Here is a 25,927-nt window from a genome sequence, read left to right as displayed (position 1 = left end):
GTAGGAGTCAATGATATTTTGTTCAGAGGAGATGATATCCCTCTCTCTATTGGAGGAGACGGTGATTCATTATCAGCAGAGATGGAGCGAACTAATACTGTAATAAATATAATATATAATATAACTATAATAGTCAATCAATTAATGTGATGCAAGCATCATATTAATTGATTGACAAAACAAAAATCACATATATCATAAACATATCCATTCCAACTGCTCATAACATACAAAATACATACATGAGGAAAAGGTAAATATTCAGAACTCCCCACAAAATAAAGTGCTTTTGGAGGATGGATAAGGTACTGTACTTATCATGCTTAGTAATTTTTTCTTGCATAGGTGTCATACTATATAAACTATGCATAAGTCTGAAAATATTAGATCTTAACAGCACATATGTCACATTACAGAAAACACATAATAGATATTTCAATAGCTGTACCTTGATCTAGGTCTTAAATATAGTAGACACCAGTATCAACTGAGTATTGGACTTAAATTACCAAAACAATAATGATAGTAATAATAATAATAATTTGAAGTTGTACATTAAACATTAAATAACTGACAATAACAAACCTTTGTAAATCATCTCCTTATTTCCACTAAAAGGATGGTTTACTAAGATCAGTTATTGTCTTTTGTGAAATTATTTGAATGTTAGAAATTGGGATAAAAAGAAACTTTGATCAGCATTTAACTGATATTAAAAAAGCTCTATAAATAATAACCCTATAAAAACCTGACTTATTAAAGATAGCATCATTCAGGTATAAGTAAATATTTTAATTTTATTTATTATTTTATCACAGTAATAATTAATAACCTAAATAATTTTATAAGTGGTGAAACTGACTAGTTCAAATATACTCTAAATAAAAATGAAAAAATTACTTTTATGGGTAATCAAGAGTGAAAGAAACTATAAATACTTTTTATTTGTTCTTCACAAATAAAAGTTTTCTCACAAATGTAATTCAATATTGAATCTTATATGTTAGATATCACTTAAATTTTGACTATAGTAATGGGAAAAGGTAAATTAGTTTCAGAAGCATATTTGTAATGTCTTCATAAAGTTATAAGTTGTTTTGAACTTAAAAATAAATAATTGTTTTAAGATATGAAGTTAAAAACAAAACATTGATACAGGATGTATTTTCATTCATACTTAAGTTAATTTCTTAAAGGATTATTTATAATGACTTTTTTTAATTGTTAATTTAAATCAGGTAATTTTATGAATGGTCTTTTAATAAATAAACAACATACATATATATGAAGTCACTTTAATCGAAAAACTTTTTGGTTGACAGTCTCACAGCACTTCTGGTTAGAAAATTAAGACTTTATTGCACAAATTTAATGGGTGTTATACAATTGCATTTCAGGTTGTTGTAAATTTACAACCACTCCTCAGTGATGTTTCATAGAGAAATAACATAAAGTTTTCCACTTTCACATCTTTGTTTATATATATATATATACATATACATATGTTGCATTTGTGAAAACTTGAATATTGTACTTTGTGAAATATCATTGTGTGAATATATATGTATATATGTATGTATATATATACACTTATCACACAATGATATTTTCACAAAGTACAATATTTGAGTTTTCACAAATGCAACATATGTATATATATACAGTAGAGCATCGATTATCCGACCCCCGATTAACCGTCACCTCAGTTAACCGACCACGTTCTAGTCGGCAAATTCAAATGCCCGCTAGTGATGTGGCACTACAACATTTGTCTATGTCTTGGCTACTTTAATATTATTTTTACATGTTTTAGCTGGCAACACTGGCTTGACCATAAAGGGAGCCAGTATTTAAACGAGGTTTAATTTTCTAATTTTTAATGATACAATAGCAACGATTATTATTTTAAAAAATTTTTGTTAGTCGATGAAAATTCAATGCAAAGTAGGTTAATAGTGATATACTAATATACTAATTACATGGGATATAATAATATACTACACTAATAATGGATTTTTTCATACTTTTCGGTTATCTGACTTTTCAATTATCCGACCAATCCCAGTCCCCAATTGAGTCGGATAATTGATGCTCTACTGTATANTTATTTCATTTAAATTAAAAAAAATGAAATAAGTAAATAGAAATAATAAAATAACTAAATTCAAACTCAACTGAGATGATTTGAGATGCTAGTCATAGTCATTAGCAGTGAGAAGATTTAAGAAATCAATGTTTCATCATTAGTCTCATGACTAATAAAAATTGTAATTAACTTCAATAACCTCAATAGAAACATCTTCAATTATATACATAAAAGTATAAATAGTTACACTAATCTTAGAAACTTCATCCATAATACAAACAAAATTTATATATGCGTGAGCCCACGGATTTTTACGGGACTCTTAAAAAAATCCAAATTTTATTTCAAGTGTAAAGATCTTCGGAAAAAACCCAAAGAATTTGAACTAGATCAGATGCCACCGATTGTAATAGCAATTAGATGTGAAAGTTGACACTTAGGTGTGAAGAATGCACTGTCATTGTCAACAAAAATCAATCACATGTCAGTTTTCCCACGTGAATGATATAAAAGCTCGAATCCCCGGAAGCTCAAGGCAATCTCTCGGAAGTTATACTTGTAACTGTGTGTTTTGTCTTCACACGCTGGATCGACAGGACATACGACAGAACTTCTATATATTTTTTAATGAAAAATAATAACATTTTATAAACTAGCTCCACCACCCCCAAGGAAAACTCGAGCAGAATTAATGAAAGATGTTGATTATTCTTATTATGGAAGAAGAGATGATGATGATGGTATTCTCATACCATTGGAATATGAAGAAGAAAAGAAAGCAATTGCTGAAGCTGTTGAAGAATGGAAAAAACAAAAAAAGAACAAATTAGAAAATGATGTTAATGTTGAAAAACAGTTAGAAGATATTTATATAGTGGAACCAGAAGCAATGGTAACTTTTAAAGTATCTTAAAATATAAAATATTCATATTGTATTTTCTAGAGTATTTAACAGTTAGTTATGTAGCTTGTTACACACACACANTCATTGTCAACAAAAATCAATCACATGTCAGTTTTCCCACGTGAATGATATAAAAGCTCGAATCCCCGGAAGCTCAAGGCAATCTCTCGGAAGTTATACTTGTAACTGTGTGTTTTGTCTTCACACGCTGGATCGACAGGACATACGACAGAACTTCTATTGCCATTAAGGAACATATTCATCAAACGCATGATGGTTATATCCGCATTGAGGTATTTGCATTGTTTTAGAGCTTGAGAACTCTCTCTCTCTCAGACTAGCCATTAAAGCTATTAGTGCGTCCCTTTGGGGTATAATGAACTTATGTTATCCGCATTTATTCTTAGTTGTAGCTAACCGCATTTAACCTATATATTGTTATCGCCTTACGTATCCTAGCTTAGCCATTCAATAAATGTTTGTTATTTTGTTGAACCTGTTTCCTGTCATTTAAGGACACCTGCCAGCTTCCTCACCCCCTCCCCACTCGATTTGCCTTCCTAGCCATCCAACAGACTCCAAGATCGGGTTTTATCAACCTGTTGCAGAGTAAGTGGTCAATTGGGACATCTATTCAAATAAAATAAAAATAATAAAAATTAGCTAAGTAAAGGAAAACAAAATAAGAAACCTTTTAAACTAGTATGAATTCAATAAAATGTTATTGAGTATAAATTCTAAATAATGATACTTGATTAAAGTAAAAAACTACTCTGCAATCAAGTATCAATAGCAATAACAATTTGTTGTTTTCTACTCAATACTTCTGGCGAGTATTTGAATAATGAATATGGGTGTCTTTGTACAACACAGTACTTCTACATCATGGTTTCTCTCTAACACAGTTTTGGAAATCCTCTGTACAAAATTTCACAATTTTTAAGTATAAACTTTGTTATTTGATATTTTTTTTATTTGAGTAAGCACACATGTTGTCTCAAATTTCCCCAAGGATTTTAGAATATTGAAATTTTCAAGTTATTTTGTGCTTATTGTCAGGTTTACTTTAAATGAAAACTGCAATTTTTTTCTTCCTTGTCTCAACTTTCCTATCAATCAAGTGTCATCGTCATTGCTTTCAAACTTTAGCCCTGAAGACTGTCACTGAGTTTTCTTTTTATAGATTAACCTTTGTATTTAGTAAAATTTATTTAAACATTTTTAGGTAAGTGTTGTTAAACATTTTTTTAACCATAGATATTACCTATGAATGATTATTTCATTTATAAAAATGACAAATGAAATATAGTGGTATCTCAGTACTTGAACAATTTGGTATTCAAACACAAATTCTGGAAAAAGTAGCTTGGTACTTGAATGAACAAACATGACCCACTAGAACAAATTTTTGATTAATAACATATTTTTATGATAAAAATAAACAATATGAAAATATTGCTGATACTTTTGATCAAGATCAACAAAAAAGCTGAGATGACCAACAATACTTTTTAAAAAGAAAATGCCCTCGTTTCACTAAAATTAATATTAACATGTAATACAGTACTTTTAATTGTGATTGTTAATCAATTACTGATTGCTTTAATAAACATAAAAGAATACTATACTTCTGCAACATAACTCTATGTTTTGTATTAGTCTTTTGTTTTGTATAGCACAGATTCCCATAACATTGCACTTTTTTGGAATGTAACTGCTGTGTTATATGAGGGATATCTGTACTCAGTTATAAAATATTGAACACATGAATACTATCTGTTGATTTTTCAAAAAGTTTGCACATCATTAATTTTTGTTCAATTTCAGGAATATTAACTTTCAAATTTTAATTTCATATTATTTATAATTGAAGTTAAAAGATGATTAATTATGTATTTTTAGAGTGATGAAGATGATGACCAGTCTCTAAGTGAAATTGAATCTCAGTCTCGTTTCATTGCTCATGTTCCTATCCCATCACAGAAAGAGGTAAAATTATTAATAATAATAATTTTAATAGTATATTTCTTAGTTTGTTGAAAGTTTTTAATACATAGGACTTTGATCAGAATTCAAGTTAGTTCAGTTGCTATATTTAAAAAAATAATTTGAAATGGTTGTTATAATAACCATTTCAAATTGATCTTTAAATCTATCCTTTTTGAATTCAAAGTCTATGATTTGATACAGAATTTGAAAGTGAAATGAAGTTCAGTTTTTATTCTTCACAAATGTGTATGAAACTAAGTTCATAATTTATTAATTACATTCACTTAATATAACCCAACATACTATTAATATCAGGATATAACTTCTCATGGTCTTGTGTAATGGAATTTTTTGACTACAGATTTAATCATTTTGATCTAAAATTTATAACTTTGATATAAAAATTATTTGCTTAAAATTATATTAATTTTAAATTTTATTATAAAATAATGTGAGATGTTATAGTTACTGTCAGTTTTCTATTGATATTTTATTTTTCAAATTTTTATTTAATATTTTGTTCTCAGCAAAATTTTGCTGGGGATAACAATACTAATTATTAATTTAAAGTATTCTATATATATATTTAAAACTTACTGGTTATAGGACAAGGTTTTTATTCATTTTTCACTGCTTCAAAAACTTAGGTTGTCCTATATGCATGAGCAAAGGATTCTTAGTATTTTTGCAATAATTTTTGTGAATCATGTACAGTATTCGCATTTTTGACCAGATGTTTAAAAACAAATGTATTTTGTCTGGGTCATTTGAATCGTTCTTGTGTATTGTCAGGAGTAAAGATGAATAGCAATATGAAAAGCAAAGCTTTTGAACTGAATTCCAAATTTAAATTTCAAAGTCATACTGGAGCCTGATATAAGTTTTAATCCAGTCCACCATGAAAAAATGATTATTTGGAAATTAGAATTCAGAGAAACTCATAAGTATAATCATCAGAGAGTGGATTCAACTGTTAAGAATTGGCAAAAAAGGTTCCCAATTGTCCAGCTTTATATCAACAAATTATGTTGTTGATTTTACAAGAGTTTTCCTTAAAGTTTAAAATGCCAGTAATTTTACAGAACAATTTGTGCATTTACATGCATTTGATATTTTATTTGTGATTAATTAAACAAAATAAAATTAAAATTGTATTAATAAATCTAATTTTCTTTTATTTTGATCTTTAAAGTCTCACCTCGTCCTAATATGCGAGGTCATCTTATACGCGAGTAAATATGGTATGTCCAGCTTTATATCAACAAATTATGTTGTTGATTTTACAAGAGTTTTCCTTAAAGTTTAAAATGCCAGTAATTTTACAGAACAATTTGTGCATTTACATGCATTTGATATTTTATTTGTGATTAATTAAACAAAATAAAATTAAAATTGTATTAATAAATCTAATTTTCTTTTATTTTGATCTTTAAAGTCTCACCTCGTCCTAATATGCGAGGTCATCTTATACGCGAGTAAATATGGTATATTTAAATATTTTAATATGCTTACGTATAACTTAATTTATATTTAAATTTCAGATTGAGGCAGCACTTGTTTTAAGGAAAAAGACAGAATTGCTCCAGAAATATACTAGTGAAACATTACAAGAAGAAGCTGAAGAAGTGAAACAGTTACTTGGTATTTGATAGATATATTAGCATACAAAACATTATGAATAATTTTTAAAATGCATTGTAAATATACCTCATCAAGATAACATTGACCAAGACATTTTATATGAAATACATAATGAAAGCTGAAACTGATTCATTTTTATTAATGGAAAAAATATATTTTAAAATTTAAGAAGAAATAAAAAATTTAAAATGTGTCAAATGGTATTTTTTCATAATTTATTTTCTTATTTTCAAAATACAATTAATTAAAATTAAAATAATATAATGTTTTAGTATTTTATTTATCTCTGAAACTGAGTATCATGATAAAAATCCTTGATGAGTAATTTCTGAAATTCTCAGAAACCTGGGAAATTGCATAATTTTTCTGAGAATTCTCATGATGAAGGAATCTTCATACAGATAGTCAAGTTACAAATACCTGTTGTTATTTTTGGCAGTCAGATCTGGAGTTGAGTTCAAGAATGTGCTGTTAAAAGATATAATGACATTTAAATGTATTTACAAAACATATACCAATAATAAAATAAACAATGTGGATTAACAACAAGAGCAGAAGTTCATTATTTACTATTTTAAGATGGTGGAAGAAATTTAGCTCATTCAATATCAAGGATAAACATATAAGTAAAAAATTAAAACTTGGCTGATGGTATTTACATTTTTTAAAATATTACAAAAACAAGGATTTTTATATATTTGTGATATTTTTATATTTTTTAAAATGTAAATACTGTCAGCCAAGTTTTAATTTTTTACTTAAATGTATTATATCAGTAAAAACTACTAGAGGATGCCATTTCTAATTTGCATTTTAGTGTAGAGACAGACCCTCCAATAAAAGATTGTCTCCGTATATGAAAATTGTTTTGGACTATCACTGATGTGTTGAAACAATAGAAGAGGAAAACAAAACAAGCATATTTTTATATTTTTTAGGATAAACATAGATTCAGAATAAGTCAATTATCCCGTCTATCCATTGATATTGTTATAGTTTTTAAACTCATTAGTTGTAATTGATTATCAAAAGGAGTAATTTTTAATTTAATTACAAGTACTGTACATAAAATGTACTATGAGAACATATACCATTCTAGTGGATACTCACATTCTGTTAAAACTTTTTGTAGTGGCAGTTTTAATTCATTGTAGGAGATATTAATCAAGTCACATCATCTAGAATAATTATATATTTACGTGATATTATACTTTACATAAAAGTGGACTAAATTATAATACTTTCTTATTGTGATAAACATCAATTACACTATTTTTGAATTTTTCAACATGTTTATAAACGACATAATCAAATTATTAGATATATGTTAAGTCAGTGTATTTTATGAATCCAATATTTCATTAAAATAGATATGTAATATGTATACAATTTTTTAATGTAAAGTAAATTTTATTGTAAGTTTACAATGAAATATTCTAAACATATCTGATAGTAATAGACTACAGAATATATTCTCTATTTAAAGTTGTTATGATTCTGCATATTATGAACTGATTCAAAAATATATATAAAATTTCTTTAACATTTATATCATAGTCTTTTCATGTTTATGACTACTTTTATGTTTACTCAGCAAGTTCAAAAATTTTTAATCTGTAATTTTAATCTGTAAATTTTTATTGGCTGTAGTCAACAGAAGTGATAACATTTCCACATTCTTGGTACAAGACACTAGTTACTTTATCTGTCCAATACATTATGATAGCTTTTGTGAATTGCCGCTATGGCAAATTGTTAAACTGGTAGTAACAGTATTATATGCTAACAATATCATTAAAAATTACTTTTGAGTACTCTCACTTATAATGCCATAATGTCATAATTAAATTTTAAATGTAATAGTGTCATTGGCAATAAACATATTCTGTACAGGCATTTCAAAACTATATATCGAAATGTAAAGGCAGGTAGAGGAGATCTAAATAAGCAGATTTCATATAGGAATGTGGGTGCAGAAATGCAGTGAGAGGGCACTGTTGAGTTTGGCGGATGTAAGTGCTTTGCTGGCTAGAATTGTCATTCCCCACACAGATTTTGAGCAACATGCATCATTACACCTATGCAGAGCTTGCTGACATGCATTTCATGTATGAGGTTGTGTAAGGAAATGGAGCTGCTGCTCAAAGGATGTACATTTCCATGCACAACTCCTGATGAAGACGCTTGAATGTTCGATGATCTGGCAGATTTCTATTCAGAAATCGCTCCATGTATTGTACATCCTTTGAGCAGCAGATACCATTTCCTTGACCAGCCCCATACATGAAATGCATGTCAGCAAGCTCTGCATTGTTGTAACAATGCATTTTGCTCAAAATCCATGCAGGGAATGACAATTCAAACCAGCAAAGTGCTTTTATCTGCCGAACTCAACAGTGCCCTCTCGCTGCATTTCCTCATCCACATTCCTATACGAAATCTGCTTATTTAGGTCCCTTCTACCTGCCTTTACATTTCTGACATATAGTTTTGAAACGCCCTGTATAATAACTGATAACAAATCCAATTTATATTTAAATATGAATAAATTTATCTCATTAATTAATCATTAGCATCCAAAATCGAAAACAAAATTTACTAATTATAGAGATGCTTGGTTTGAGATTATCATTTTATTTTAAAATTAATAATAAATTAAATAAATTAAAATTAACAATAAAAAATAAAAGTAATTCCACGTGAGATTGGAATACTCCTTCAAAATTATTTTTAATTCTTCGAACATGGTTGACTGCTTGCATGCATCTTTGTTTATAAATTGGTTTGAAGTGCAATATGACTAAACAGTGTCATTGTATAGTATTAGAGTACAGTACATATGTATATATGTATATGTACTAAAATATCTAACCCAAATACACATTTCATTAAAAAATAATGCAGCTTTTGCAGTTTGTTTATTTATGTAGTAAATAAACAAACTGCAATTATTAATAAAAAGGCTCTTTATAATAAAAAAGCTACATTATTATTAGCAATAATAATAATGCAGCTTTTTATTTATGTAGCAAACTTAAGATATGGTACAGTACATAAAACTGTAAATACTACTAAACTAATTAGGAATTGCCAATTTACTAAATAAATTCTAAGCAGGATTAATAATGCATATCTCATGCTGTAGCTATAGCTTTTTTTCTCCAATAGTTCAATAGCTGAAAGATGAGCTTGAAGCTGTAGTCTAGTCAGGGAGGTCAAGGCAAATGCTTCATCATAAATTTTGTCCTCCTTATAAGCAGTAAGTAGGACAAAATTGTGTCTATTTTATGATATTCAAATATAAACATCTATTTTATCCCTTTGCTTCTCGAACTTCAAAACCTGGCTATCCCAATGTTTTTACATAATAGTTTGGACTACACATTAACTTGCGACATTTTCAATAAGATTGTGGGATCTTTTCTTCTTATAATCAAATTCATGTGACAACGAACATGGAGGAAGTTGATGTCAGTACAACTCTTCTAGACCAGGGATGAGCAACCCTCATCCCTTGTAAAATATGAATAAATATATATCAATTTCCCAGGTTAAGGAAGTGTGCAGCAAAAATTCAAATGTTATTTTCTACAACTTATGTATGTAAATAGTTTTTCCACGATAAATTTAGTAAAAATTAAAACAATAAACTGGCTAACAGACACATTGAAACTAATTTAAAGCTAGCAGTGCCTAATAGTTAACCAAATATTTCCGATATATTACATTTACATCAGTTCCAGAAGCTAAATAAGTATACCTATGCAAATTTATAATTATATATGAATAAATAATTGTGATTTACTGACATTTTTTTCCTCTTTTCTCTTGTATGCGGCCCACGTCAGTTCAAACGTTTTGAAATGTGGCCCTTACATAGAAAAAAGGTTGCCCATCCCCGTTCTAGACAATACATTTTGTATGCATATAGCTTTTTATTTCTTTATTTTTGACTCTGTCCTGTGGGTACTAAGAGAGCCTTTTTGCCATGTTCATAATGAGTTCTGCAAGCCAGATGTTCAGGGAATGAGTCCAATCTCAGAATGGACCACTCAAAAAATTTATGGGGTTTACACTGGATTTGATGCCTGATCCTGTAGAGCAGTATTTCTCAACCTGCATGGCATGAGAATGCCTCAGGTGTGTTGCAGAAATAGTAAATATTTTTTTAGAATTTTGAATGAGTTCTTTACAATTTCATTTATCTTTCATCTTTTTACAGCTGGGAGAAGGTATTCACTTAAATGCTGATTGTTGCAAAATTTTCAGCATTAGCATATACCTCACAAAAGTTGAGAACATCTATACATATGCCAGCATGCCAACTGTTTGGAGCTTCTAGAAATGATGCATCTTACCAGCTTAAAGACAAATACTAGCTCTTTACACATTGATTCAAATAGTTCTTTTTATTTTTATAGTATATTTGTAAGATTGTGAGTTTTTGTCTTGGTAACTTCTGTATTATCAAAAATTTTTTTTAAAATCAACTATGATGTATTTTAAATTTTAACATTTTTATTTTAAAAATTATGGGGTGTTGCAGGAATCTGATTAAATTCAAGATGTGTCACTAATCCAAAAAGGTTGAGAACCACTACTCTATAGCAGTAGTTTTTACCATCTCAGTCATATGGCTAGCATATGCATATGCTAGCCATATGACTGAGCCTATAGCCTACTTGCATATGGCTAGCATATGCAAATAGTATAACTAAAAAGTTATGGAATGCATTCTGGTTCCAATACATCATTGCATCTGTGATATTATATAGTGTTATTTTCAGCCTTGGAAACCATATTACACTCTCATTATTTATGGACTACAATTTGAAAAAATTGTAGACCTATAAATTCCTACTGTCGTTCGTCTATCTGTCCTTCCATAATCTCAAGAACTGAGTTAGATAGATGAAAGCCAAGACCAGATATGGAAAGATTAGGGGAGGAGACCCCGATTAACTATATACAAATTTCTGATGCAAACAAGAAGTCATGTTATTTCAATTCAAAAATTTTCCCCTGAAAGGAGTTAGATAGATGACTGGCATTATTCCATTGCTAATGGAAAAGTATGATGTACAGGGGCAAGACTACTAATTTAAGGTAGAGAGCATATATTTTAAATTAAATAAATTTAAAAAATGATTAAAAATTGCAGCCTGGCATTGTGACAATGTCACAATAAGTAATTGCTCAGTTTTTCATTTTGTTTATAAAACTACAATTTCTCAATTATATTTGGTTTACAATCAATTTGACATATGTTGGGTCTGGAATAGAAATACAGTGAAAACTGCTTAGGCGACCACCTGCATTTGACGGGCACCTGTCAAAACGAGCAAAAATTTCTGGCACGGAATAGTTTATACATAGTCTTCGTATAAGTATTAAACGACCATCCGTGTAACATGACCGCGGGCATCGATTTTTGGTCCGAAACAACATACAACACCTGTAATAAGCGACCACTTTCGCGAATGTATCTGGTCTAAACTATTGTAAGAACCCATCTCAACAACGTTTCCACCTCCTAATATAATGAATTAGTCTAAACTCTCGTTCGAACCCATCCCGGGCACTTCTCCCACCCTCGAAATTAGGTGCAGGTGTTAATAAATTAGTCTAGCAACAAAGGAAATTCATTTCAGTTTGTTGGAAAATGTCCGAAATGCAAAGTGCTGTCGTTAGAAGATCGTATTAAAGTTATCACAACAGCAATTAGCGGCGAAGTTTAACTGTGGGAAAACAAAATTTATTTTACCCTAGACCTACAGTATTTTCCTTGGGGGTGTAAAATATTGTACACGATACAATTAATCGGCTGATCTCATCGTTTGATAAAATCTATTTTTATTTATTTATTTTGAAGCTCATATACAGTACACGTGCGATAAATAGTTTCTGTATCAACCTACCTTATTTCCACGATATTTTTAGAAAAATAATATCCAAGTAATTTTCGCAGGCAAAATATTCAAAAAACAATAAACGCATTAATGCAAAAATCAGTTTTACAGGCAACCTTCCTTTTTCAATTCCGCAATGACAATCGCGGAATGTAATGAAATCGTATAATGAGAAAAAATAACAAAATCATTTTATTATTAATTAATAATTTTTCTTATTGTACTTAAGAAAATATTAAATATTAAAAAATACAGTATTTTTAAAGTTAAAATAAGATTAATGAATACCAAAACCAAAGTGATGTAGAGATACGACGCGCTTGTATATAGATGACATAATACTCGTAACTGTGGAGCAAACGAAAACAAGTTGAATTAATTAAGTCAGAAAAAAGAAAGTGTGCATTATAATCGAGAAAATGTGAGTACAGTACAGTATTGTATTAATCTTTAAAATATTGGCATTAAATCTCTTATAAAATCACGACAAACTCCTGTAAATCGAGTTATCCGATAAGAATAAAATACAATACCAATATAGTCCTATCGTTAAAAAAAATTCGCTTATTTTTACTCACCTTGAGTTTAGCTTTGTAGAAATGGCTAAAAAGTATGCAAAATACATATGGAAATACTGTATTACAGCACCACCTGTCTAAAAGACCACTTTTTGAAGGAACTGTGGGTGGTCGCCATAGAGAGGTTTTACTGTATTTTCTAAGTCATGAAATACTTATTTAAGAAAACTTAATGCAAGCCCATAGAGCAAAGCACACCACATGTATCTTATCCATGATGTATGTAATTGCATAGTTTGATCATTAGAGGAATAAATTTAATTATTACCTATACCAATTTTCTCTCATCTAGCTTCTACATCTAATAAACAAACGTTAAATGAAAAATAATGCTAGATAATAAAGTTCAGTTACATTTCTGGTTTTAAAGTTTGTCTTAACTTCATTTATCGTTTTGCTGTATTAATTTTAAATATATTATTTCCTGATAAGTTATAATGACTGAATAAGTAATATATTGGCCACCAAATCCTAGAAAATTAGCCAACTCTTCCAGATCATTTGATTGGTGAATTCATTTAAAAAAATCATTTAAGTCACTGATTCTTTACAAATCCCCAATTGTTTTCATTCATAAATTTTTTGATCTTGTATGATTTGAGTCAGTCACCAAAACAATAAGCCAAATCAAATGATTGAATGAATCAAACCATTGAAAAGAATCATTTTGCCCCCTACAGTTTATGAAAAAATACAAATTGGAAGTTGACCATCAGTTTATTTATTTGAATTCTTTACAAATAGGAACTGAACAAACAATTCTGAAATTGGTATTACTGGATATATTAGCCACATCAAAGTTTGTTTTAGCGTATAAGTGTTTTATTTTATTTGGTAAATAAAACAGAAATGTAGAAAAATTATAAATAGCTTCTAAACCACAGAATTTATCTCAGTCCAACTACTCATCATAACAATCAAATCCATGTAATAATCGGAAGTACACTAACACTAAAACAGGTTCAAGGAGTCCAACAAATTGTTTTTTGAAACATTTTAAAACAAAATCAATTCAAAGTATTGGAATCATGTCAGATTTGACCCTCCAAGTGTTTTGTTAAACTCCACGTTTTAAACCCCCTGAACCAAAGTAACAAACAGTAGAAAAATTTTGTGCATATTGGCATCTATTTCATTTAATATCTCAAGATGGGGTAAAGATTAAGAAACAAAATTTAGCATGATAGTTTGTATATAAGAGGCATCGATGCTATTAAATTTTGGTTGTGAAGAGATAGAGGGTAATCATGTGTCATATCTGGAGTGGGGTCAAACTTAATGAAGATTTTATTTGTTAGCATTTACAATTTTTTTTCTTTTATAAAACTCATCTGTATCCTCAAAATTAAGCCTTTTGCTATTTTATAACAATTAAAAAATATAAAACATTTTCATAACAAAATTTCATAATAGATGGCACCACACACAATTTAATTTATTTTTAAAATAAAATCTCATGACAGCCAAGAAAGTTAAGCAACTTGTTGCTAAACCTTTTGTAATTATAGTTACAATGAACTGTTAATGGATGAAACAGACAAAAAAACAATGTTTGAGATGATCCCTTGAAATTTAACATTGGTAAATGTCACATTTTCAACAGCCACTTTGCAGTTATGTAATGTATGCTGGTGTCAGTTATACAGTCTCTTTATTTCAGTTTTAGTAATTTATAGATATATGCTGGTATATGTTATCTGAAAAGATAACATATACCAGCATGTATCTATAAATTACTCAGCAATTAAAATGTATTTTAATTACAAACTGAAAAAACTCTGAAATATCCTAACAAATATTTTCTTCTTATTCAGTATTAAAGATAACAAGTTAGAAAGTCTAATGGTTGTGTTATCTCTTGAAAAGTTAAGCCCCTTTATATATAGAAGTTTTTCAGTGTTTGGACTGGTAAAAAAATTTATTAAATTCTCTAGCTTGCATATTGCTTTAAAAATTGATACCAGCATACATCATTAGATAGTAGTGTCTATTATCAATTTCCTTAATTATCTCTTTTAAACATATTATGTAAAAAGTTTAACATTTTATTTTGAAACAAAATGTTCATAAAGGTATATAAACTTTAAAGTAAATTTTTGATAAAACAGTAAAATCTACATTTGATAATTTAAAAAAATACAGTAGACCCCTATAAAATGGGTTCATATAATTTGGATTCGTATATAACGGCGAAAAAATTGTGACCATATTTGTATAAACATGCTAAAAGAGACTCCTATATAATGGTAAAACGTCATCGCCGACTTGTGTTACGACAGGATTGGTCGAATCTAGACCAATAGCGGATATTGCACAAACCGTTGAGTTTAAATGAGCATGGAAATACTGTATTATAGCACCACCTGTCTAAAAGACCACTTTTTGAAGGAACTGTGGGTGGTCGCCATAGAGAGGTTTTACTGTATTTTGTAAGTCATGAAATACTTATTTAAGAAAACTTAATGCAAGCCCATAGAGCAAAGCACACCACATGTATCTTATCCATGATGTATGTAATTGCATAGTTTGATCATTAGAGGAATAAATTTAATTATTACCTATACCAATTTTCTCTCATCTAGCTTCTACATCTAATAAACAAACGTTAAATGAAAAATAATGCTAGATAATAAAGTTCAGTTACATTTCTGGTTTTAAAGTTTGTCTTAACTTCATTTATCGTTTTGCTGTATTAATTTTAAATATATTATTTCCTGATAAGTTATAATGACTGAATAANTTAGTCTAGAATCGATTAATTTTATGGAAGAAAACCTTTCAAACAGCCGTAGTCCGTAAACTGCATACGTGTTAGGCTGCGATTAGCTCATGTATTTAAGGACTCGTAGAACATCAATTTCATAAAGAACGGAACTTATCTACCGTGTTATAGGGGTCGACTGTAATTCTTTCTGAAAAATGTGAATAATAATAACCATGAAATTGCTTTCTGAAGATTAAATCTAGGTTACTAAATTTCAAATTAAAATTAATCACAAAAATTGATTTCTATGTATCAAGCTTATTTATTTAATTATTAATCAGCTGTTTTATACAAAATTACAAATGTCTACGTCCTAACATAATAATAATAAACAATTCTTTTAATTAGTTTTTTTTTTAATAATTTGCAAATAAAAATTTTTATAATTTTCAAAACACATCATTTTGTCATAATATGATTAATTTTTCTAAATAATAATTCTGAATTATTGAAAATTAATAACAAAACTATTAATTATTTTAGTTAACACTTTTTTAAAAATATAATGATTTTAATAATACTAATTTTACAATTTTAATAAAATTTTAAAATATTTACAAAAATATTTATATTTATTTATTTACATAGTTTTATCTATGGATTTTTAAAATATTGAAAAATTATAGGTAGAGTTATTGCAAAGGCACCATATATAAATGCAACTGTTGCTAAAGAATTAATTTTCATTTTAAATTCCAAATTTTTTTCGGCATCTTTCAACAACCTCTCTACATCATTTCCAACATATATTGCTGGTATATCATTACTTTCATTATCTGTCTCAGGTTTTGAAGCTCTTAGTGAGTTCACTAAAACTTTTACTTCTTTCATTTCTTGTGCCATCATTTTTTCTTGTTTCTGAATCAGTGAAAGAATTTCATCAGTCTGTGTTTCCAACTTCTCATAAGGTAATTCTACATCTGTCATCATGGAAGAATTATTTATTTTTCCTTTCAGTTCGTGCAAATTTCCTTGCAAAATTAAAGATTTTTTCAAATCGCTAACAAAATCCACAACTTGGCGATGCTGTGTTTTCATAACATTAGTTAAATCATTAACTAGGAGATGTAACTTATTCTGATCAGATGCTTCGGAAACAAGTCCTCTCAATTCTTTCATTCTCATTCTGTTGTTAATGCTAGTTCCAATAATACCAATTACGGCACCACAAATAGAACCAATTATGGACCAATATTTTGTTCTTTCTGCTTGAGCTCTTTCTTTCTCATGACTGCTTCTAACAGCTAAAGAAAGAGCTGAAAAATATTCTCTTTCTGCTTTTTCTAAATTTTTAAATTCTTCCAAAAGGCCTTTTTCTTCTCTAATTATAGCATGTTCCTATTTAAAATGAAACATCAATATATTAATAAACAAACAATTTATCCTGTCATCACTAAATAACTTAATACTATTAGGCATTTCAAAATTATGTATATACACTTTAAAAATTTATATTTCATTAACAACATGTATAATTTTGTTTTCTTTATCACATATCACAAAGAATTTTTGTGAGAAATTTAAAAACTCTGAAGATAAGAGATAGACAATTTTTTACAATAGCATAAATTTGTGTAAATGTTTAAATGTCACCATCAGCACAAATACAAGTACAACATCTCTCACCAAAATGCATAAGATAATAGACAAAATTGTTTCTGCTTCCTGTCATATCATCCAATCCTGCTGTATTTCCTGCAACAGGATTGTTCAATAATACACTTCTTGCTTAATGTTGGATTAAATTTATAAGCACTATATCGGCTTTTCTTTGTTGCTAGGCTTATTACACTATCATTCAGTACAAGACCAGCTTTAGAAAATTACATTTTATTTCCAAGAGAATGCATTTCAGACATTTAGTCCCTCATCAACTCTTTATGATGTAAATATTTATGAAACATACAATACAGTAAGGACACCAATCGGTACAAAATCTGAGTACAAATTATTGATTTTTTGGTATTTGATTAAACAAAACATAAAGTAATATAAATAAGATAAGCAGTGAAAGGCAACGACGAAAAAGGTTTTTATTTCATTGTTTTAATGGTAAAACTGTTAGCTATGTTGTGTTTTTAAGTGTCCTTCATTGTGTATACTGTTTGCCTTTCACTGCTTATCTTATTTATATTACTTTATATATTGTACTGACATGTTTAATCAAATACTGGGAAATCAATAACCTGTACTCAGGTTTTGTACCAATTGTCGTCCTTATTGTACGTTTCATCATAGAGTTGTCGAGGGATTAAATGTCCAAAATGCGTTCTCTTGGAAATGAAATGTGATTTTCTACAGCTGGTCTTGTAATGAATGATAGTGTAATAAGCCTAGCAAAAAAGAAAAACCAATATAGCGCTTATAAATTTCATTTGTGACTAAATCACAACCATTGGCATAAACATAATCACAGACTACTTTATGATGCTTGAGGTGCAAAATCTTGTTGAAAAAAGTTAAATATATTGCTGGACTTCATTGGCATTGTCATACTTCCATCATCATTTTATAATTGTCTTTCTTACTTCAAAACTTAATTGAGAATTAAAAATAAAACAAAGACAATTACTTTATTGTGAAAATTATATTTTAAAATGTGATAAAATGTTGCAACACTTTTGACAAAATTAAATATAAACTTTGTCAATGAAATGCTTTAATCTTTAAACTATGAGCATTTCAGATCATTTAGTTGAAGTGTTTTAAAAAATGTTGAATATAATATAATATAATAATTTTTTTGTACTGCCTGTAGTGTGAATTTTGAAAATGCAGAAATTACGAATAACAATGACACAAATTTTAAATTACCAATTGCCACTGAATTTCTTTTTGCAACAAAATATAGTATTTCATTCTTACCATTGTCCACTGCAGGTGAAACAATAAATTCCTCAAGATCTAAATAAGCAAAACAAGTTAATATCTAAATAAGCAGATCAATTATCATTTATGTTTCCTTTTGATATTAAAAGTTGTTTATTTATTAGTTTAAGTACTGTTTCCTCATTTACAAGTTTCTGTAAATTTGAAATTTCACATCTTTATGTCAATTGACAGTATTGCATATGTGAGGTAGCAAAAATCCCTATAATCAAACTAGACTTTAATATTAATATTGTTCGAGTTACGCAACAATTGTTGTTCGTAGCTACCTGAGAAAGTCTCCCGTTACATTTTCTCGAAGGCAACATGATGCTTTCTCATGATCTTTTAACCTCTGGACGGCCGATATCGTCCGTGAATATCGCCAAAGACAGCCAAAAAAAAGTCAGTCGTCATCTGTCCCTCCGAAAAAAAGTCATAACCAATTACTCCTGGAATATCGTCCAGAAAAGTCATAACCAATTACTCCTGGAATATCGTCGACTAGTGCCATTTTGGATAACTTCTGCCATCATTGTGCTAGTGGATATTATAGTGGAACTAATCACCATCGCAACTATTATCACCCAACAAGAGCTCCATCGGGAAACCACCTTTTATCACCAGGTATTTATGCAACTTGTGCTCATTATGTGAACTCTCTCTCTCCGCGACCAACTTTAGAACCTCTGTATCTTATCCAAGTTATTTTAAATTAAATCCTAGTTAATTGTTAAGTGTAGTTCGAGTCTCTTCCACATGCTGTCTCTCGATCGGCTGACATTACGAATCCGTCTGTCCACTTACAGGACCGCTCGCGTGATGGTGTGACATAGTAATTGCTATCTCGGCTTCCGTGTTCTGATAAACATGGTGGTGTCAATCCTGACAGGGCACTAAAGAGGTGCCGACCCGAAAGGTCACACATAAATTCACATAAAGATGTGGAATTTCCAATTCACCCATAATGTGCTTTATTTCTGAACAGAAAGTTCTAAAATTTTTATACAGTAGTAACTTTATTTTGCTTTTTAGAGAATTTTTTACTCTGTAATTTTATAAGTTTTGATGTTCTATTATATGTTCAATATTTAATTTTTAAATTTTCAATTATTGTATGTAAAATTTTATTGAAAAATATAAATTACACAAATTTGAAAAAATGAAATACAGTATTGTATAATAAAGTCACAACTGATATTTTGTTTTTATATCAATAGTATTTGTCTTTAAATGTCATTGTTAAAGAAACAATAATGCTAAAAGGGCATTCATGGTATCAATGTTTATGTAAACGTCATTTAATATGGTATAACAATGAATATAATTCAGTATTGCAAAACTAAGCTTATTTTATATCAGAGACACTTGCTGATGAAAAATTAGAGGATAGAGATTCCATCACATGTAAAATTTGTTTAGTATAACCCAGAATTTTTAGTACTCAGTTATATCATGCTACTGGATATATCGCACTTTTACTTTGTCTCCCAACAAGTAACGAGGGCTACTGTAATATAATTACAATTTGATGGTCTTTTGAACTACAGCAAGCTGAGTGAATAATGTCCAATAGATGGGTCTACTATGAAGTTAAGCTTAAGCAGTTATCAGCTATGCTGAAGAACATGTATACAGATATTTCATGTATACTGGTATATGTATCTGGAAAACTTCATGTTTACCTGAGCATGTGAAATCTCTTAAAAAATTGATTTTAAGTAATTTTGATTGTGATTTTGTGTTAGCTATCAGATCCTCTACACTTGATAATGGAGTCATAAATACAGTCAAACCTGTCTAAAACATAACCTGTATAGTGAAAGCCTGTCACTAACAGAAAATTTCTTCAGTCCCTTGAATTTTTTTGAAAAAAGTAAATGTCAATTAACCTATATATAGCAGAACCTGTCCAACATGGAAACAGAAAGAAAAATTGGGTTCTATAACAGAAAAATTGGTATCTTTATTTGATTTAACACAAATTTAACAAGAAGTTTACAAACCTAGCATGTATAAATTGTAAAAAAGTCAAAAATACACATGCCCAATACAGAAAATATGACTACTGTATTACAGTAATTTTATTGGGATTTGAATGGAAAGTTTTTGCATATTTTTATTAACAGCTATTTTTACTTATAATTATATCACACATTAATTTGTGAAATTTAACATATTATTCATGATGTGAGATTGTATTCTTTGTTTTGAAGCATATTTTAAATTTTTTTACATCACATTTCATTTGAATAAAATCAAGTTGAAATGTCTGCAGATAAAATGCACGTTGGGCATATTATGCATTATTTTTAAGTTTCATAAAGCATATCACACTATACAAACAATAAAAAATACTCATACTGTGTATGGAGAAGATGCTTCTAAACTCCAAATGTTTCAAATGTGATTTTGAAAGTTTCGTTCAGGAAATTTTGAACTAAAGGATACAAAACATGTGGGAAAAATTGTTAAAGATTGATGAATAAATAACTTGTGAATTTGCAACAAATTGTAGTGTATTACAGACATGTATTGTTGAAACACTGTCCACTTGAAATGGTTGTAAAATATGATGATTGTGTTTTGCAAAAAACGCAGTTTGTTTTTTTTCCACTTATGAAAAATACGAACTGAATCGAGTATAATTTTGTCTGATGAAGGTAGGCAGCTGTAAGGTTTCATTTTATTTTTAAATTGGTTACTCATTTGTATCTTTAATTTTTTCATTCATTCATAAAAAAGTTAAGTTAAAATAAAAATATTTGTTATTAACTGAAAATTTGTTCTAGTGGGTGGTGACTGTTTGGTTGAGTACCAAGATACCACTGTATTTGATTAATGCCATTTTGATATACATGCTAACATCAAGAAATTTATTAATTGCAAGAATCAAGAGATACCTATAGTAGGTAACCTGTATATAGTGGAAACCTGTCTACTATAACTGAACTATATACTGAAACTATGGAAGAGTTGTCTCCTTGGGGTTCTATTATAGACAGGTTTGACTGTAAATACATTTAGAGTTGTAAACACCATGAAGCAGTATGAATTTGACAATGATTTTCAAAAATGCACTTATGTTATTTGAATATATTAACTTCAAAAAACTGTATGCTTGGTGTTAGTGTATGCATTACATTTTCAAGCTAACTTTTTCAGGTTTCAATGTCTTAAAAATCAGGTTATATTAAAATCAAGAAAGCATAGTAAAATAAACAAACCTGCGTTATAAGGTTTAAATAATTATCTTCTCCTCTAGAAGTTTTGTTTAATTCATTATGTATATCTTTTAATTTCAGCTGAATTTGTTGAATAAATTGTTGTTTTTCTCTTCTTTTCTCTTGTGTTTCCATAAATTTTTCTTCTGCCTATATTAAAATGTTATGATAATATAAATTTTTTATATCAACTACAATACATATTTTTAAATATTTAACTTTTTATTTCTTTTAATCAATAATAAAATTTATTTAATTCAGCAATAAAAGATAATTTGTTTGAATGTATTAACTTCAAAAATTATTGACAGAGGAAATGGTGGTAAATGGGAACAAACTGACTTTGCTTCAGAGTAATAAGGAAAACAGATATATTCAATATGTTACAAAACAAAATAAATTTTTATTGATGAAATTTTCTCATAGATCATATCCAATAATTTTACAATATACNTTCCCAATTTTCAAACCGTGTTAGAGCGAATCCGTGCTATAGAAGTGCCGTGTTATACGGGGGTTACCTGTACTAAGTATATTATGTTCCAAAAATAGAATCTCTATTTAAAAACCTGACAAAGGCTTATCAGTCAGGCTGAATACATTTAGTTTAATTAAAATTAATTGCTGGAAAAGTATATAAGGTGCGTTCAGTGTTTTTATATTATTTGGTTGTCAGACTTAGCAAGTAAACATATAAATTAAAATACACTTATATAACTTTGTTTAATGCTTGTTATCATCAAAGTTTTATCATCATTATCTTTAAGTAATAGCATCTTTAAGCTTTTCATATATTCAGCCTCAACACGTAATTGACAATGTACAACTATTATCAATCTTAATTAGCACTTTAAATGTTGCTCATTTTTAATTATTTGCTCAAAGTGCAAAATCAAGTGTTTTTCTCTCATTTTTGTTCATGCACTTTTCAATCATATCCATTGTGGATTTGGCCAGGTCCATGATGGGGATGATCAGGTGGTGAGGACAAGAATTGATGTATTTGGAACAGACCACCACCCAAAATATTCCTGGGATTGCTCAGCCAGATTTCATCTTGAAACCCAGAGCAATAGGCTGATGCCTTAACTGCCCCAGCCATCTGTTATTTATCATCAATATAAGTCATGTTCTATGATTATAACACTTACGTGTTGTGGCGTTACAGGAGTGGAGTCTTGGAGAATGAACGAGTTCATTCTCCAAGACTCCACTCCTGTAACGCTACAACACCTAAGTGTTATAATCATAGAATAACTTCGTTGGCGTGAAGTGTCATTGTATACTATATCATGGATAAGTCATGTTTGATCAAGTTATCATCAGCATAAGCAATAACAGAACTTTGATTATATTAAGCCAGAATGACACTATTACTACCAAGTAGTCTTACCACCCATCCAGTTTTCACCCGGACAGTCCGGGAATTGACTCACTGTCCGGGTGAACTGTTAATTTTGTCTGAGAATTTCGTAGAAATTGTGAAATTATGAGGAAACAAAGTTCTTGCAAATATTTTTACAAATTTACACTATTTTAATAGCAAAAGAACTCACACTCACTGAAACTCATCTGTTTGTTCATCTGCTTACGCCAACGTGTGGCACACAACCTGTTGACTTTTTTTCTTTTTGCATGTATGATCGTACACGTCTACGGGCTAAGTTACCTGTACCTGTTCTTTCTTAATTTAGATTACTTACGTTACTCCTATGCAAGTCCCTAGACCCTAACTGTAACTGATTTAGAACCGGCAAGCATGTTATTCTTTGCATTGTAAAATGACATTGTGCATGTGTCAGGAACTTCTGTTCGAACTAACCTGACCTGCCATCCAGATCAGCAATTTTGAAAAGGTGACAACACTACTACCAAGTGGATCATCAGCCTACTTTTTAAGAATTTTTTGGAAATCATCAGGCATTTTTATTGAAACTGAAAGTATTTATATTTTTTTCATAATTTTTCATTATCACCACCACACAAGTTTTCCATCCAAGGTTATAGAAAAGTATTCACAAACACTAGATTTAACCCAAGAGATAGGATGTTAACATTAATGCTTCTATTAAGAGCTTAATATAAAGTAAATAATAAAAAACAGAAGTCAGAGATGGAGTTGGTCCTGACTCTGACTCCTCTAGCAATAAGTTTTCTTCTGACTCAGACTCCACAGCCTTGGTTCTTACCTACAACATTCTATCTAAAAGGTAACATGAGAACTCTGAATGAAGGATTTGCCACTCCCTAGAATTGTAGACTTCCCTGTTTGAGCAAAAAAGTCAACAAAACCATATCTACATGCAACATTTTGTGAGATATTCACCTCCAAAGGTCAGTTTTTAGTATGAACCTGTACTATTGCCTATTGCAGTGGTCACTGTCGCTCACACCTCAGCACCTTCATGGGTGCTGAGGTGTGAGAGACAGTGCAAACAACCTTCATTAGTGTTGCCACCTTTTGAAAATCACTGACCCGGACGGCATGTCAGATTTGTTCGAACAGAAGTTCCTGATGCATACACAATGTCATTTTACAATGCGAAGAATAACGTGCATAACGGTTCTAAATCAGTTACAGTTAGGGACTAGGGCAGGGGTGGCCAACAGTTTTTTCCCCCGGGCCGAATTGGAAAGAAAACTTTTTCCACGGGCTGAACCAGAGGCTGCCCTAGGAAGATTTTGAAGTGGTGCAAGATCTCCTTGTGGTATCACCCCGTAGAGATTAAATTGTAGATAGAGATTACAGATACATTTTTCACATTATCATGCTTTATCAACATTCTACGCTGTACTTACGAGATTTGTAATGGAGGGTTAACTCTAAATGCGCAGTGAGTTGTTGACCTAAATTCATTAGACAGGCCTTATGTTGGCCATGCCTGGACTAGGGACTTGCGTAGGAGTAACGTAAGTAGCCTAAATTAAGAATGAATGGGTACAGATAAGTTAGCTATATTTGAGACGTACAAGCAAAATAAAAAGCAGATCATACAATCAAGAAAAAAAAGGTGTTGTGCGCCATACGTTGGCGTAAACAGACTAACATGGCAGAATTGCAGATGAGTTTCAGTGAGTGTGAGTTCTTTTGCTGTTAAAATAATGTAAATTTGTAAAAATATTTGCAAGAACTTCATTTCATTGTAATTTCACAATTTCTACGAAATTCCCAGACAAAATTAATAGTTCACCCGGACAATGAGTCAATCCCCAGACTGCCCGGGTGAAAACCGGACGGGTGGTAACACTAGACTTCACACCTTCCAAAAACTATATAACATCAAATATTTCATGAACAGCAAGTGAGCTACTCAAAGCTGGCAAAGTTACTTGGGCTAAATAGTTACATGCGATAGTCTTAGCAGAGCGACATGACTCCCCATCACATACGTCCAGAAAGTAGTCTGATTTTGGGGGTTTTATCTTTCGAAGTGTCACATATAGAGATATGATACTTTTGACTTTTTTGCTCCTTTAAGTACAGTCTACAGCTCTGGTAAGATCCCAACCGTCTCATTCAGAGATGTAATTGTGCTTGCTTCATACACAATCAATCCAGAAGAATATATTAAAAACCAAACCTGAATAACTTTCAATTGCGTTTCTTTCATTTCACTCAGTCCAATAAAATCTTCGTAACTTTTCATCCATTTGTTAATTTTCTCTTTTATTAAAGATTCATTGAAAAGTCCAACACTTGTACTGGACGTCGTCTGAAATTTGAATCGAGAATTTTCCCAAGAATTAATACATTTTCTTATTTTGATACCATCCACATGCCCACGCTTCCACAAAGTCGCCATTTTTGTTTATCAGCTGTTTGATATATTCCGTTTCGTAATTATTAAATAATTATTTAGCGTAAAAATAAATCGGAAATCGTTTTCCGTTTTAACGATCAACTCATTATTTAATTTATATTTGAAAGCAAAATAATGAAAATAAAATTACATTATAGACACAT

General features: G+C 29.7%; 2 protein-coding genes across 2 annotated transcripts; one reads left to right on the top strand and one right to left on the bottom strand.

Moving 5' to 3' along the window:
• Positions 1-1,033: 1,033 nt before the first annotated feature.
• Positions 1,034-6,654, top strand: LOC111614635 (pre-mRNA-splicing factor ISY1 homolog). Its single transcript, XM_023356003.1, has 4 exons — positions 1,034-1,043; positions 2,743-2,978; positions 4,893-4,979; positions 6,521-6,654. The coding sequence occupies exons 1-4, from the start codon at positions 1,034-1,036 to the stop codon at positions 6,626-6,628; spliced, it is 441 nt and encodes a 146-aa protein (XP_023211771.1). The 3' UTR covers positions 6,629-6,654.
• A 9,781-nt stretch (positions 6,655-16,435) lies between these two features.
• LOC111614633 (coiled-coil domain-containing protein 51-like) lies at positions 16,436-25,855 on the bottom strand. The gene is made up of 3 exons (XM_023356001.1): positions 25,545-25,855; positions 21,967-22,113; positions 16,436-17,209 (listed from the first exon to the last, which is right to left on the bottom strand). The coding sequence occupies exons 1-3, from the start codon at positions 25,764-25,766 to the stop codon at positions 16,466-16,468; spliced, it is 1,113 nt and encodes a 370-aa protein (XP_023211769.1). The 5' UTR covers positions 25,767-25,855; the 3' UTR covers positions 16,436-16,465.
• Positions 25,856-25,927: the final 72 nt, after the last annotated feature.

Source organism: Centruroides sculpturatus, unplaced genomic scaffold (genome assembly GCF_000671375.1).
Source record: "Centruroides sculpturatus isolate CEXI.00-Female unplaced genomic scaffold, Cexi_2.0 scaffold2192, whole genome shotgun sequence".
NCBI lineage: Eukaryota > Metazoa > Arthropoda > Arachnida > Scorpiones > Buthidae > Centruroides > Centruroides sculpturatus.
This window is presented reverse-complemented; position numbering and strand designations above follow the sequence as displayed.